Here is a 14,035-nt window from a genome sequence, read left to right on the forward strand (position 1 = left end):
TAGTAGGATATCTAGTTAGGCCCTTTGTTGCTTTCCCCAAAGAGACGGACTAGAGAACAGGCCTCCACTGCCACTCCATTTTAATCCTAGTCTTAAAAAGTCTTAAAACAACATCCAGAAACCTTTTTGTGTTACAACCGTATGTGGAATCCAACAACAGTTATTCCCATGGACCAGTCTCCCACGTGGTACTCCTAATATTTAGAGGCCATTTTCCATGCCTTTCAAGTAACAGTGCAGAGGTTGAGTTAGGCCCTAGGTAGGCCCTTGCTGTTATTAGTTAGGCCCTTTGCTGCTTTTCCCAAAGAGACGGACTAGAGAACAGGCCTCCACTGCCACTCCACTTTAATCCTAGTCTGTTGAAATACAAGTTTGTCGAGCTCAGCAGCTCAGGGAGGACAGCCTCTGTTGACTGACCTTGAGTTCCCTCAGCAAACATGCCAGTGCTGTTTCCTCACAGCGCTTCCATTGCAGGCCTAGTCCCGTATTCCAGGAACCCTCCGGCAGTGCTCTGCCCCCTTCTCCCAGCTCCGCTGCTGTGACTGCATCCCGTGGAATGCAGGAATTAATTCCCTCTTTCCACATCTCTTCAGTTCCCCCTTTAGAGGCTGTGCTGTCCTCCACTGTACTGGGGGAACACTGGAGCAGACATTCATGACCTCCCTTATAAAACAGCACTGACAATGGCAATGCCCTGCCATCATCTCATGACTCTCTTCATCCCCTTAAAACATAAAATAATAATAACATCACTGTCAGCATTTTATACACTCCCTTCTCTCAGATTATCCTACTGGAGGAATCCTGCTCATGGGGCAAGATGACATGCCACCCAAACAAGTTGCCAACAGTAGAGGAGCAGGAGAAAGAAAGGGGGAGGAAGGACAATGAAAGTCAGTGGAAAGGGTGTCACTTGTTTTATTTTATTTTGATTAATGTTGTAAGCCGTCCAGAGATGGAAGTAACACATGGCATAAACATTTTAAAACAAAAAACTTGTTACATCTCTAACTCCCTAGGCATGTTGATGGGGAAATAAGTTCCGTTGTACCAAACGGGGCTTGCTGCCTAGTGTTCGGAAAGTCCAAATAAATCCTCAGAGAAAAAGATATGCTTTTCCATGTCTTGGCAGCTTTCACTGCCAGCTTTCAGTTAAGGCATGGTCAGAAGCTGAAAGGAAGGTGAAAGTTGAAGTGAAGCTATGGGACACTTGCATTGTGAAAAATGTGCTTTGTCTTAAGGAATTCTATAGCTCTGCTTGCAAAAACTACAACATTTTGTACCTGTTAGATTTCTGTAAGTCCTGATTGTATTATTTGTTAAAATGTTTTAATAAATAATAAATAAAATAAAATTGTGGCAAGTTCTTAAAGACATGGGAGTTTCAGACCATCTTATTTGTCTTGTGAGAAACCTATATGCGGGTCAAGAAGCAACAGTGAGAACTGGACACGGAACCAGTGATTGGTTCAAAATTGAGAAAGGAGTTCAGCAAGGCTGTATACTGTCGCCCTGTCTATTTAACTTATATGCAGAGCACATCATGAGAAAGGCTGGGCTAGATGAATCACCAGTTGGAATTAAGATTGCTGGGAGAAATATCAACAACCTCAGATATGCAGATGATGCCACTCTCATGGCAGAAAGTGAAGAGGAACTAAAGAGCCTCTTGATGTGGGTGGAGGAGGAGAGCGCAAAAGTTGGCTTGAAACTCAACACTAAGAAAACTAAGATCATGGCATCTGGTCCTCTCACTTTCTGGCAAATAGATGGGGAAGAAATGGAGGTAGTGACAGATTTTATTTTTCTTTATGCACAGGCCTGAACCCAGAAGCGACGGTGGAGAACCCGAGGCCCTAGAGGCCCTCTTGAAGTGAGGAAAACATCATGAGCCATGCCGCACATTCCCCTTTTTTCTCCTTTCTCTCCCCTTCTCTCTCATCCAAATCAAAGGAAGCATAATGATTATCAGCACATGCGGTGAGCCACGTTGGACACAAAAGATCGGTCTTCATTTTCTCGTTGCTGCACACATCTGATTTTTTCCCCCCTTTCTGTGTGTTGCATCGTGAGGGTGGCTCAACTGAGTGATGTCCTGGCTGGGTGGGTTGGGGTACAGGGCCACTCGGGAGGAGGACAAGATGCCAGGCGTGAGGGGTCCCCACTCGCACTTCTGATGGCCTGTCTCCAGGAACTACGGGTGGCTGCAGTGTTCTCAGGGCAGTGGATGGCGCAACCCGTCTGGGGAAGTCTTCACAGCCACCTAACAGCCAGTGCAAGCAGGTCGCTGGGGACAGAATGAGTACGTCCAGCAGCCTTTTGTGGACCAAGACCAGCATTTCCTCTGACTCAGTGCTGCGTACTCCCAGAGCCTTTGGATCGGCAAGTAAATTAAAATAAAATTACGAGGCAGAAATTAAATGAAATGTTTTGGAGCCAATTTATGTGCTTGGGTTACAGGAAAAGTGCTGAAATGCTGTATCGGCAGGGTGATGGCTTGAAATGTCATTCTTTGCCAGTCACAAAACAACAGCAGGTTATCGCAATGAGGGTTGTGAATGTGACAACTGTGAGACGCGCACAGCCCAATCTCTGCTGCTTGTTACTGTGAGCTGTTGCACCACATGGGCCCTCCAGTCACTCAGCCTCCCCTTCTCCAGGACCTGCTCAGCCAGCAGTACTGAGGAAGGAGTAGCAGGGATACAACAGGTTGGGGACGGCATGGTGTGCTCCCTCCTTGAGCCAGACGTTGCCACGCAGGCCAGAGGTGGCAGTATAACTTGCCCCAAGTTTCTTCTTCCAGGCTGTATTGGACAGGACACACCAAGTGAGTTTCTAATCTAGCAACGGGCCTGTGGCAGCTGAACTGTCACTTGATGCTGAACTGGAATTGGCTGCCATGGGAAGTGGTGATGTCACCCATTTGGATGGCTTTCAAAGGGGACTGGTCACATTCCTGGAGGAGAAGGAGACTCTCAGTGGCTCCTATCCCTGCTGTTTCTGTGCTACCTCCTTCACCACACGGGGCCTGCTGGTATAACCAGTTGCTGAGGAGCTGGGCAGGAGGAGGTCTTGCCCCATCCCACGTGGAAGATCCTGTGGGCAGCTGGCTCACCACCGTGTGTACGGAGTGCAGGACTGGATGGACCTTTGGTCTGATCCAGCAGGGATGTTCTCATGTTCTTGACTGATACTTTGCTAATGCATAATTTAAAGTTCTTTCATGACAGCTTGTTTATTCAAAGAAGTACAAGAAATGTTCATTGGATTCTTCAGTAATTTATGGATGCAATTGCATAGCAGCATCCTGACTTCAGCAAAGTTCAGAAGCTCATGAACGCAAAGCCTAAATCTCTCTCACACCACGCAGTGCCTCTGCAGGCAGTGGATTCTCATCATGGAGCATGGACATCTCTCCAGGAGAGCTGGTTTTTGGTAGGCCCTCTGAAGTGTCTTGACCTGCTCTTGAGAAAGGAGTAAAGACATGTGATTAATAGAGTACAGCCCAAGGGGGCTGCACTAGGTGGCCTGGGAGGCCCCTTCCGACTTGCTCTGTTTCCAGGTGCCTCAAGTAAAGAACTGTCACTTTGCCACAGACTGCAGGAGAAAACCACTCCGTGGTATGTGACAGCCCCAAAATGGTTAGTACCAGCTTGTCTGTCTAGCTATAGGCACCATTTAGCACCCTGCAACACCTACAAAGCTCCAACAGCGGCAAATCTGGCTTGCAGTTTACAGGTCATAGCAGCCCGTAGCTGTTACGGAGTGTCATTTTATGGAGTCTCTAGAATGCGGGAATAGAACTAAACATCAGGCAAAGTGACAGACTTGTTCACTATTAGTCAAACTTGTGCGTCCTTTTTTCACAGCAACAACACACTGAGGGAATACATAACCATTTTTAAAACAGCAGTATATACCCATCAGATTTATACTCGGTAAGATAAACATCCGAATTGTGTATCCACTGGAAATACTTGAAAGGCTGCATTATGGACATGTGTCTTGAAAGCCCTTTCCTGAAGGCAAGGAACTACAGCCCGGTCAGAATGGTGCAGGGGCCGCAATGCCATCTGGGAGCCAGTTTTGTGAATCAAATTGAATCAAGCCAAGCCAAGCCAAATTGCTACGGCAGTTCTGCTGACCTTTTGTGGGGATCCTCTTTAATCACTGTTCTCCTTGCCTGATGAATCAGAAGCTTCTCCAGATGTGTCTGAGGAAGGAAGCAGGCAAGCAAGCAAGCAAAAGGTTGATGATGGTACTCCTCATTCCCACGGAAATTATCAGCATCATCTTTAAATCTAGAAGATGGCTTTTGGGGAAGACAGGCTTACCAACAAGTTTACCAATTTCACTGCCATGACTTCCCCATCCCTGCAAGGAATTCTAGGAGGACTATCTTAATGAGGGTGCCGTCTTCCTACCATGACCATCCACACACACACACACAGGACAGAAGTAATTCGCTAACATGAGTCATTTCTTGTGCATTTTCACAATGTCACGATATTATCAAGAACGCAGCCTTTCACAGTCAATTCTTCCTTATCCCACCTCACCCCCACCACTCTTTTGTAGCAAAAAGGTACTTCTGTGCATGCCCCAGTTATCTGAGCAGTGGGAGTTTCAAATGAAGTTCTGCATGCTGAGAGCTGTTTGGGCCAGAGGCCAAGCCGCAAAGGACCTTCTGTGCGTCTGCATTTGCCCAGAGGGGGGAAGGTTTCTGGGGACACAGCCACAGGGCCACAAGAGTGGCAGCAAGGAGGCGATCGGCTAACACTCCTCCTGTACGAGCGAACTATTGCAGAAGGAGCTGGTGAGCGGAAGGCTGACTGGTCTGCTGGGACAGTGCCAGGCGCAGAGGCCTCGTTGTTTCGCCAGGACCTGGCGCATGCTTCCACTGGGAGGGCTGGGGTGCCACATGTGCTAACCAGATGACTACCTCAGGAAGATTAAAATTTTAACCTGGGATCCCGGACTGACTTTATGGACTCCTTTGATAGCATTGTGGAAGCCTAGTCCACATACACTGTGTGCCTTGAGTGGGAGTTTGCACCCCATGGGGTCCCACAGCAAAAGAGAGTGCCTCTGTTGCTGACATTCCCTGGGGGAGGAGGTCAGGCATGGCGCTTGCTCCACAGGGTTGAGCTACACGAACACAACAGTAGCACTCCTCTTCAGCCTCGGAGGTGGTGCTTCCTGTGCGAACCAAGTCAGGAGAAGCATTTATTTCATGCCAGCCGAACACTCTCTGTATGGAAACAGCTGAACTCACTTGACTTGCCCACGTGCTGTTTGAGGGAGTCACAGTGCTGGAAAGGGGATAACTCGGTCACGTTGGAGGACTCTGTGCGAAGGTAGAAGAGGTTCTGCTGGGTGGGGTTATAGAGCGACCATTCCTCCCCGCTGGCTCCTGACCCCGTTGGGCTCCTACGAAGGGAGGAAAAATGTCCTTGTAATCAAGCAGGGAGCATATTTGCACATGATCTAGGTAAGGCATGGAGTCTATAAGTCCCTTCTGGTCCCTAATGGAGTCCCTTATTGTTACTTGAAAATGTATGGCCCGCCACATGGCTTGCCTGGAGCCTCAGGGAGGACGACCCTATCACAGCAAGGTCAGCGTCAGAGGTGAATTCCCACTAGCACTTCCTAGGCTTGTACTCAGTTCTTCTGCCTCACATCCCTCCACCCACAGCGGTCCGTCAGGTGGTCCACACAGCATCCCATATTTACTCAGAAGGAAGAGGGGCTTTGTGTTAAAGGAGGGTTTTGCACAGGAAGTTACAGTTGCAATCAAAAGCTGCAAAACTATGCATGCCTAAGGTAAAGGTAAGGGGCGCTAGTCGTGTCTGTCTCTTGGGCTGGTGCTCATCTCCATTTGTAAGCCAAAAGGCCAGCATTGTCCGAAGATGCTTCCGTGGCCCTGCGGCCAGCACGACTAAACACCGAGGCACGTGGAATGCTGTTATGTTTCCCACTGAAACGATGCCTACTTATCTCCTGGCATTTGGGTGCTTTTGAATTACTAGGTGGGCAGGAGTTGGGGCACAGCAGCGAGCAGTCACCCAGTTGCATGGATTCGAACTGCCAGCCTCCCAATCCACAGCCCAGGGGATCACCCGCTGCTCCACCTGTGTCCCATACATGCCTATTCACAGGGAAAATCCATTCTGTTCTACAGGACTGACTCCTGGAATTCGCTGGTATCAGTCTGCAGCCTGAAAATCAGAGGAATCATGGAGGCAGTCGGCAATCCCAGCCACACCTACCAGAAAGGAAGCCCCATGGAACCTAACGGGAATTACTTCCAAGTAAGCATGCCTACGCATTCAGCTCACAACATCCACTGCAAACCACTGAAATCTGCCCAAGAGCAGGCCAAGTGATTTCATTTCCGGCTAGTTGGTAACCTGAGATTGGATGGCTCTGCCAGCAAGATGCAGAGGGGTCTTTCTGCAAGCAAAAGGCGGGATTCTTCTCCTTTGGACCAGGTGAGAAACCAGAGCCCCAAAATCCGGGAATGTGCTTCTGTTTCCACAACAAGCTGCATGATCTCATCCCTAAACTCACAGCCACTTCCACCTTCCCCGTGCACTGCAATGTGTGGAACAGCACCATTTTTAGAGTGCCGTCTTCTCGTGCATTTCTGAGCGAAACCTCTGTCTCTAACAAGCCACAAACCTGCAGACAAACTGTTGGAGGCCTCAAATCGGCTTTAGATGAAATAGATGGAACTTCATGACTGATGGTTTTGACAGAACAAAGAGCCTGTTTCCTTTTTCTAGGTATAGTTCATTGCAACATTTTATCATATCTACTGAATTTTATACATTGATGAAACTTTTGACCATTTTCCAGTGAACAATGACATACTTTAGGGAAACAATACAAAGAAAATTAAGCAAAATATACAATAACATATTCACTAGTCAGCTGTAGTAATTTTGCTATGTCTGTAGAGTGGATGCCCTGGCCTCATATACAAAACAAAATTCTACATTAAACAAGCTCCATCAGTAGTTTGAGAGGGAAAAAAGGGCCTTACCCACTCCTGGAGAACTCTGCCCAATACCGCATCATGCGTCTGCTCAGAGCTGCCTCGGCCTGCGTGTATGTTTGGTTGACGTCCAACACTGACTCAAGGGTCCCAAACACATAAGGGAGGTCAGCACCATGATGTGCCCCGAACCACTCGGGCCAAAAAGAGCCAGAGGTATAATGTTTGAAGACATAGAAGTACACAGGGCTCCCAGCTTCTCTCAACTTACTAGTGAATTCGGCTGCTGGGCATATAATGTAGTAATCACTGAAAAACCGCACCAGAGCCTGGCGATATGGTACTGGCTCCGGGCCTTCTTTGCTGTACATCAGTGTCAGAGCCTGAACAACTTCCTGAGTCACGTTTATCTGTATCCCCTTTATTCCTTCCTGAAATTGTTCCTCAGTCATTTGGTTGTGAATGGTGTCAGGGAAAACAAATGGCACAAAGGTAGACGCTTCATTAGAGGTGACGCCAATGAGAATGGGTTTGACCTGAATGTGCCCATCCTGCAGAAGCTCTTCTGGATCATCCGGTAGAAAGTCCCCATCTGTTGTTGGAACAAAGGGAAAGTCCAGAAAGAAGCTGCTATTTTGAAACAATGACATCTCATGGGGAGCAAGCTCCTTGGCATCTTTCTCCTGTAGGCAGCTCACCACAGCACTGGCGTTGCCTTCTGCACAGCCCAGCAGCTGACTGAGGGCGAGGGCTTTCTGCCGGGCCTCTTCAGGACTCTTCCAAGCCCAGACAGCAGTAGGATCTCCGCTCTGCAGGATGGCTTGGGCAAAAAGGGGCTGGCTACTTGGGGAGAGGAGATGGAAACCCACAGAGGCTGCTCCAGCACTGCTACCGGAAATAGTCACCTGAGAGGGGTCTCCCCCAAAGGCAGCTGCATTCTCCTTCACCCAGTTCAGTGCCAGCTGCTGGTCCAAGAGGCCCATGTTTCCTGGAGCAGCTGGTGGTAATGACAGGAAGCCCAGGGCCCCCAGGCGATAATTCGTAGAGACCACAATGACCTTCTCCTGGGAGGCTAAGCCTGCCCCATTCAACACATCCAGGGATGACGTGCCAGCAAAAAATGCTCCTCCGTGTATCCAGACAAGGACAGGCACTGGTGAAGAGGGCCGTGGGTGGGGCGCCCAGACATTGAGAAAGAGACAGTCTTCTGAGAGGGGCCGATTGGGAGCCCACATTTGTGCATCAGAGGTGTTAGAAATGATAAACTGGATACAAGCATTGCCAAAGTCCGTGGCCTCCAAGACCTGACTCCACGGCTGATGTGGGTGAGGCTTCTGGAAACGTAATTTCCCCACGGGGGGCTCAGCATAAGGGATGCCCAGGTAGGCAGTCACAGAGCCAGGGCCAGCTGGGAGATGCTTGCCTTTGATTGGACCATAGCTGGTGACCACTACAGCGTCATCTTCACAGATTACAGGAGGAGCCCATGAAAACAGGAGGAGGAGGTGGAAGCACAGAACTGAGGAGGGGTGGAAACCAGGCATGGCAGAAGCTGGGAAGCAAAACCCCTAAATTATGTTACAGTAAATTCGCAATGAGTTTTTTCATTCAAGGAAGGCATGTTCTTTTCTGGTTAGAATGCGTATTTTCACTCAGGATCCCACTCCTGAGCCCTCTTCACATGAAGCCCTTCGCTCCGCTACATCTCCAAGCCTCCATGACAGCAACACCTTATTCACCTCAGACCCCCTCTCAGGGCCATCTTAACAGCATTATGGGACCCAGGCAAAGGAGTGTCCTGGGGCCTCTACGACAGCTACAACTACTGTTAACTTTGGAAGTTTTCCAATTTTCCAAGGGTTAACATACACAGATTAGTATGGGGCCCAGGGGCAAGTGCCCATCAGGCCCATGCGTTAGGATGGCCCTGCCCCCTCTGGCAACGTGCTGAGAAAGCCACTTCCTCAACTCGCCCCTTTCTGCCACTGTCCCCTTACAACCCAGGGCCCCCAGCTATGGATACAGCTCTGGTGGGAGTGTAAGGTGCCTCCACTAAGGCATTCCTGTAGCTCACTTCTCCATGGCCCGAGTTCAATGATTTTACATAGGTTGGATCCTTCACTCTGCTCCCACCCAACATATTCCTGGTCTTCCTGTGATAAAGTACGAACAAAGCTCCTTGGAAGAGAAACTGTGTGCCATTTGCCTAGTGGCCTCAATTGGCCTTCCCTCTGGACCTGGTGGGGCATCATTGGACTAATACTGTTAGGTCTGCCTGCACCCAGCTCTGTTTGAGCCCCAGGCACCAAAATCTGAAGCAGCCGGGATCGCAGTGACTGCTTGCCCCTCTCTGGGACTGTTTACCTTGGCATTTGAGCGGCAAATGCCACCCACCCTTCTTCCCCCTCAACCTCTGAAGGCTCACTTATGGCACGAGTGGGCCCAGTTCCTACAGTCAAGCCCTCCTTTGGTTCCTCCCGCTTGTTTTCACTGCCATGTTCATAATCCAGGGTGGCAGGTTTTATGGGCGCCTGCTATTATGGTAGAACTGAACACTTGTAGCCTTTTTATCTGCCTATTTTTGTATTGTTATATCTTCTGTCATTGTTACGTGCCAACAATCATCTCTGACTTGCAGAGGCCCTATGAATGAAGGCCCTTCAAAATGTCCCTTCAGCCTCACCTATCTCACAGGGTTGTTGTTGTGGGGATGGAATGGAGTGGAGCGGAGGATTATGTAAGCCGCCTTGAGTTTGCTGCAGGAAAAGGGGTGGAAGAGAAGTACAAGGAATGAATGAATGATACGAACTGCCCTGTGCATAACATCCCTGATTAGCTGTTCCAAATTCAAGGCTGCATCTTGTGCAGTCATTCCATCTCTTATGTGGTTTGCCTTCTGTTCAGCTCCCTTCAACTTTCCCCGGCTTGAATGCCTCCCGCAGTGAGTCTTGTCTTCTCCTGATGTGCCCAAAGCGCGACAGCCACAGCGTAGTCATTTTCTGACTTGATTTGACCTGGGACCCATTTGTTCATCTTTCGCAAAGCTATCCTCCAGCACCATGTTTCAAACGTATACGGTTTTTCGCTCTGCATTAGTCCCCTTCCTACATCATATCCCCTTTCTATTCTGCATTAGGAGGTTGTAAAGGTTGCTTAAAATATTGTGGTTGTTACAAATTTTTATTACTCATAGCCAAGTTCTCTGGGCAGTTTCCAACAATAATCATAGTGTCATCCACTCAAGTCACCCATTCAAATTCTAACCAGGCCTGACCCGGCTTAGCTTCCAAGATTAGGCAAGATCGGGCACTTCAGGCTATACGGAAAATAAGTGAAGTGGTGATCGTTTACTAATTCTTAGTCTCTGCATATTTGTATACTGTTTTATTTTCTGCACTGGAGGTGATCAGGGAGAAAGTATTGCCGGGGGATGTCCCTCCTTTCAAAGCAGGCAGAGCTGAAAACGAGAAGGGGAGGAGCATACACTCACGGTGTTGTGCTGTACCTGGAGGCCAATGGATGGCACTGACTGCTGCCGCCTCCAAGGGGCAGTCCTGGGATTGCGCACTGGATCTCCAGGCTGGAGGGCCTGGCTGCTGCTGCTCCCCAGGGCGCTGCCTGAAAAGGGGGCTCACTTTGCCTAAGGACTGGCTGGCTCTCTGTGGCACATGATGAACTTGCCCATATATGGCAAGGGTGTACTTTCTTCCACCATAATACTCGAGCAGGAGGAGGCTGCTCCCCTGACAACAGAAGAGCCCCACCTTTGACTCAGCCTTCCGATTTCCATTGCTTTAAGCAAGGTATTGTATCATCATCATCAAGATTAGTTTGAAAAGAGGGAGTCTCCTATTTGGAGCTATTTCAAATTGTTTTAAGTGATTGTACCGTTAAATGTGACCAGTGGCCTTGAAGGCTCCCACATATCTTTTAGAAAGGCATCAAGCCACTAATTACTAATGCTAATAATACTACAGTCAAGGTATCTTTGCTCAGAATTTAGCTCCACTGTATTCCATAGGACTTATTCTCCTCTACATGTGTTTAGGAATGCAGTTCAATAACAATCCTATAGGTGTTTGCTCAGGTGAAAGTCCCATTGAGTTAAGTGAGGCTTCCTACTAGATAAGCCTCACTTAGGACATAGGAGTGCAGGTTTAATCACACACCTGAACCCAGAAACAACGCTGGATGACTAGGCCTTGAATCATTCCACCTCTTCACCCCTCCAGCTTCCTGGGGAACAGGTACATGAAAACCAAGGAGCACCGATCCTGGGGAATGTAATGAGGGGGCAAACACTGACCCTATAGCAATACCCGACAGTTCTAAAAGGCAGATCATTGCCTGCATCTCAGGCACTGCTGTCCTGCAAGTGTAGGAGTCTGCATCCATTGACCTTTCTGTGGGAGACCCAGGAGGGCAGTAGTGCTAATGGGCCAGGAAGCCAAGTGGTCGGCATCAGAGACTTTTTGGCTCCAGGATTCATAGCCCAATCCAAAACAATCACTCTTCCATTCTCCAAGATTAGTGGACTTTCTCGGTTGTGCAGGGACTCACCTTTTCGATGGGCTTTTGCCACTCGGTTAATATCCCTTACAGCTCAGTCCATATGGGGAAATTGGTGGCAGATGTGCTCTCGGCAGTGCTTCCAAGGAACTGGGGTGAGAGTGACGATATGCGCTCACTGTTAAAAAGAGCAACGACCCCACCTGAACTCTGTCTGTGCCGGAGAAGGCTATGCATACTGGCCAGGTGGAAGTCCACATCAAGGGTCAAAGAGATGATGAAGAACAGAAATCCTGGTAGGACCTCAGGAAAGAGGGAGCCATGATCATGAGCCTGTGAGTTAGATGTTGGAGGACCAAAGTGAAATGGACATGTAGATTGGTCCTAGGTTTTTTCCTCAAGTTGCATATGATATTCTTGTAGTATGAAATGTATTTTTTCACATAGCAATAGAACTATAGCAAGTAGCTGGAGCAATGGAGAATGAAGTAATACTTTATCAATCCTTTACTTCAATATATTTCATTACATCCTAGTTCCCCAAGAATTTCAAGAAATATTTAAGAATATTAGATCCTTTCCCCCAGGTTTATTTTAGAGGCACCTGGGACATCCTTCTCAAGGAGTGGAATTGTTCCCTTCCTGTGAGTTCCACAGCAGGAACCGAGAACATGGAGACACAGAAATGATGGATTTTTGTTATGTTCTTAGTGAGCTGGACCGGACCCCCCGCCGCAACACCTGCCGCGCTACCGCTGCAACTCCTGCCGCGCTGCCGCCACTGCCAAGGCCCACGGTGACCTGAGGCATGCCACCGACCCCAGGGACAGCTGATGTTGCTCCCGTGGGCACCGCTGACCACTTCGGGGAAGCAGGACGCCAGGGCCACCGACCGACGTCGCGGAGAACTTCCGCGTCCGTCTCTGCTCACTCCCCGCCGGCATTGGTGAGAGCAACGCCAGATTGGGGGGCGGGACATGCGGGCAGGCGCTGGCTTAACCCGCTGGAAGCAGCCTGGGGCCGGTGGCTGAAGGGCGGTCACCTCCGTTTGTGGCTGTTCATGGCCGTGAGGGGCCTGGGCTGGTGAGGGACTCTGTCAGTGGGTGGAATTTTTATTGGAGTAGTAGATGGGGGAGTTTTACATTGTTTTAATATTTTTATTGTATTTTAATCTGGTTTTATGGAGTTGTCCCTGGCCACGTCGACAGTTGAGTTACCTGGGGAGCGCGTGGGCGCCACCATTGGGGTGGTCACGGGCAATGGACGTTACAGCGGTGGGGGTTTAACGTGTCTGCTTAGAAGAAGGAGGGACAGATGGCTGACACCTGTCCCTCCTTCTGGTTCTACCTCCAGCCAGAGGGTTCCAAGTAGTCTTGTCAACCGCCCCCCAGGCATGACAATGCTGTTGCTTAATGCCAGGTCAGTCCACAATAAATCATCCCTCATCCACGACCTGATTGTGGATGAGGGGGCCGACCTGGTTTGCATAACAGAGACCTGGGCGGGAGGGGGGGGATGTCACCCTCTCTCAAATGTGCCCACCCGGGTATCTGGTTCAGCACCATCCACGCCTGGAGGGGAGGGGGGGTTGCTTTGGTTTACCGAGCCTCCATCTCTCTTGCGGGGCTTCCAGTCCCTTCGAGGCCAGGACTAGAGTGCCTCTACTTGGTGTTGGGTGACTGAGACAGATTGGGGATTCTGTTGGTGTACCGTGCACCCTTCTGCCCAACAGTCTCCCTGCCTGAGCTGACGGAGATCGTCTCGGACCTGGTGTTGAGGACCCCCAGGATGTTGGTCCTGGGGGACTTCAATCTCCATGCCGAGACTGGTCTGACCGGGGCAGCTCAGGACTTCATGGCCTTCATGACCGCCATGGGGCTGTCTCAACATGTCACAGACCCGACCCATGAACATGGACACACTCTGGACCTGGTTTTCTTGACAGGGCAGGAAGAGGGTGGTCTGAGGGTGAGGAATTTATGTCTGACACCCCTGTCATGGTCAGATCACTTCCTCATGAGGTTTGTGCTCGAGAGAGGCCACACACTCTGTAAGGGTGTGGACCCGATTGTGTGGGTCTGCCCCCGGAGTCAGATGGATCCGGATGGATTCCTGAAGGCCCTAGAGGAGTTTCCGGCTAACAAGACTGGTGCTCCTGTCAAGGCTCTGGTCGAACTATGGAATGGGGAAATGACCAGGGCTATTGACACGATCGCTCCTAAGGATCCTCTCCCACCGGGCAGAGCCCACTCTTCCCCTTGGTATACACCTGAATTGCGGGCGGTGAAGCGGGCTGGGAGACGTCTAGAGCGTAGGTGGAGGAAATCACGGGATGAATCTGACCGAACACACTTAAGAGCCCATTATCGGGCCTATGCTTTGGTGGTGATGCGGGTGAAAAAGACATTCTTCTCCGTTTCCATTGCCTCCTCACAATGCTGTCCGGCAGAGCTGTTTCAGGTGGTACAAGGGCTGGTTCGTCCCAGCCCTAAGAAAGATCTGGTTCCACCCTCAAAGGCCTGCTGTGAC

At 49.7% G+C, this 14,035-nt stretch overlaps 1 protein-coding gene across 3 annotated transcripts; it reads right to left on the reverse strand.

Annotated features, from left to right (window-relative positions):
• Positions 1 to 3,302: 3,302 nt before the first annotated feature.
• LOC123027200 (cholinesterase-like) lies at positions 3,303 to 11,654 on the reverse strand. 3 transcript variants are annotated; one of them, XM_044437713.1, is made up of 5 exons: positions 11,558 to 11,654; positions 7,046 to 8,549; positions 5,276 to 5,430; positions 4,146 to 4,213; positions 3,303 to 3,459 (listed from the first exon to the last, which is right to left on the reverse strand). In XM_044437713.1, exons 2-4 carry the CDS (start codon positions 8,539 to 8,541, stop codon positions 4,164 to 4,166), a joined length of 1,701 nt encoding a protein of 566 aa, XP_044293648.1. In that variant the 5' UTR covers positions 8,542 to 8,549; positions 11,558 to 11,654; the 3' UTR covers positions 3,303 to 3,459; positions 4,146 to 4,163. The 3 variants fall into 3 exon arrangements, with proteins under 3 accessions (XP_044293648.1, XP_044293649.1, XP_044293650.1); XM_044437714.1 differs by having other exon boundaries at positions 3,303 to 3,464; XM_044437715.1 differs by having other exon boundaries at positions 7,046 to 8,565.
• Positions 11,655 to 14,035: the final 2,381 nt, after the last annotated feature.

Source organism: Varanus komodoensis, unplaced genomic scaffold, assembly GCF_004798865.1.
Source record: "Varanus komodoensis strain SLA01 unplaced genomic scaffold, ASM479886v1 scaffold307, whole genome shotgun sequence".
NCBI classification, from domain to species: domain Eukaryota; kingdom Metazoa; phylum Chordata; class Lepidosauria; order Squamata; family Varanidae; genus Varanus; species Varanus komodoensis.

Coding starts and splice junctions, on each gene's coding strand:
- LOC123027200 (XM_044437713.1), bottom strand. CDS start 8,541: ATGCCTGGTTTCCACCCCTCCTCAGTTCTGTGCTTCCACCTCCTCCTC. Junction 5,431..7,045: donor GCAGAGTTCTCCAGGAGTGG/GTAAGGCCCTTT, acceptor CTCCCTTCGTAG/GAGCCCAACGGGGTCAGGAG. Junction 4,214..5,275: donor ACAGCACGTGGGCAAGTCAA/GTGAGTTCAGCT, acceptor TTCCTTCCTCAG/ACACATCTGGAGAAGCTTCT.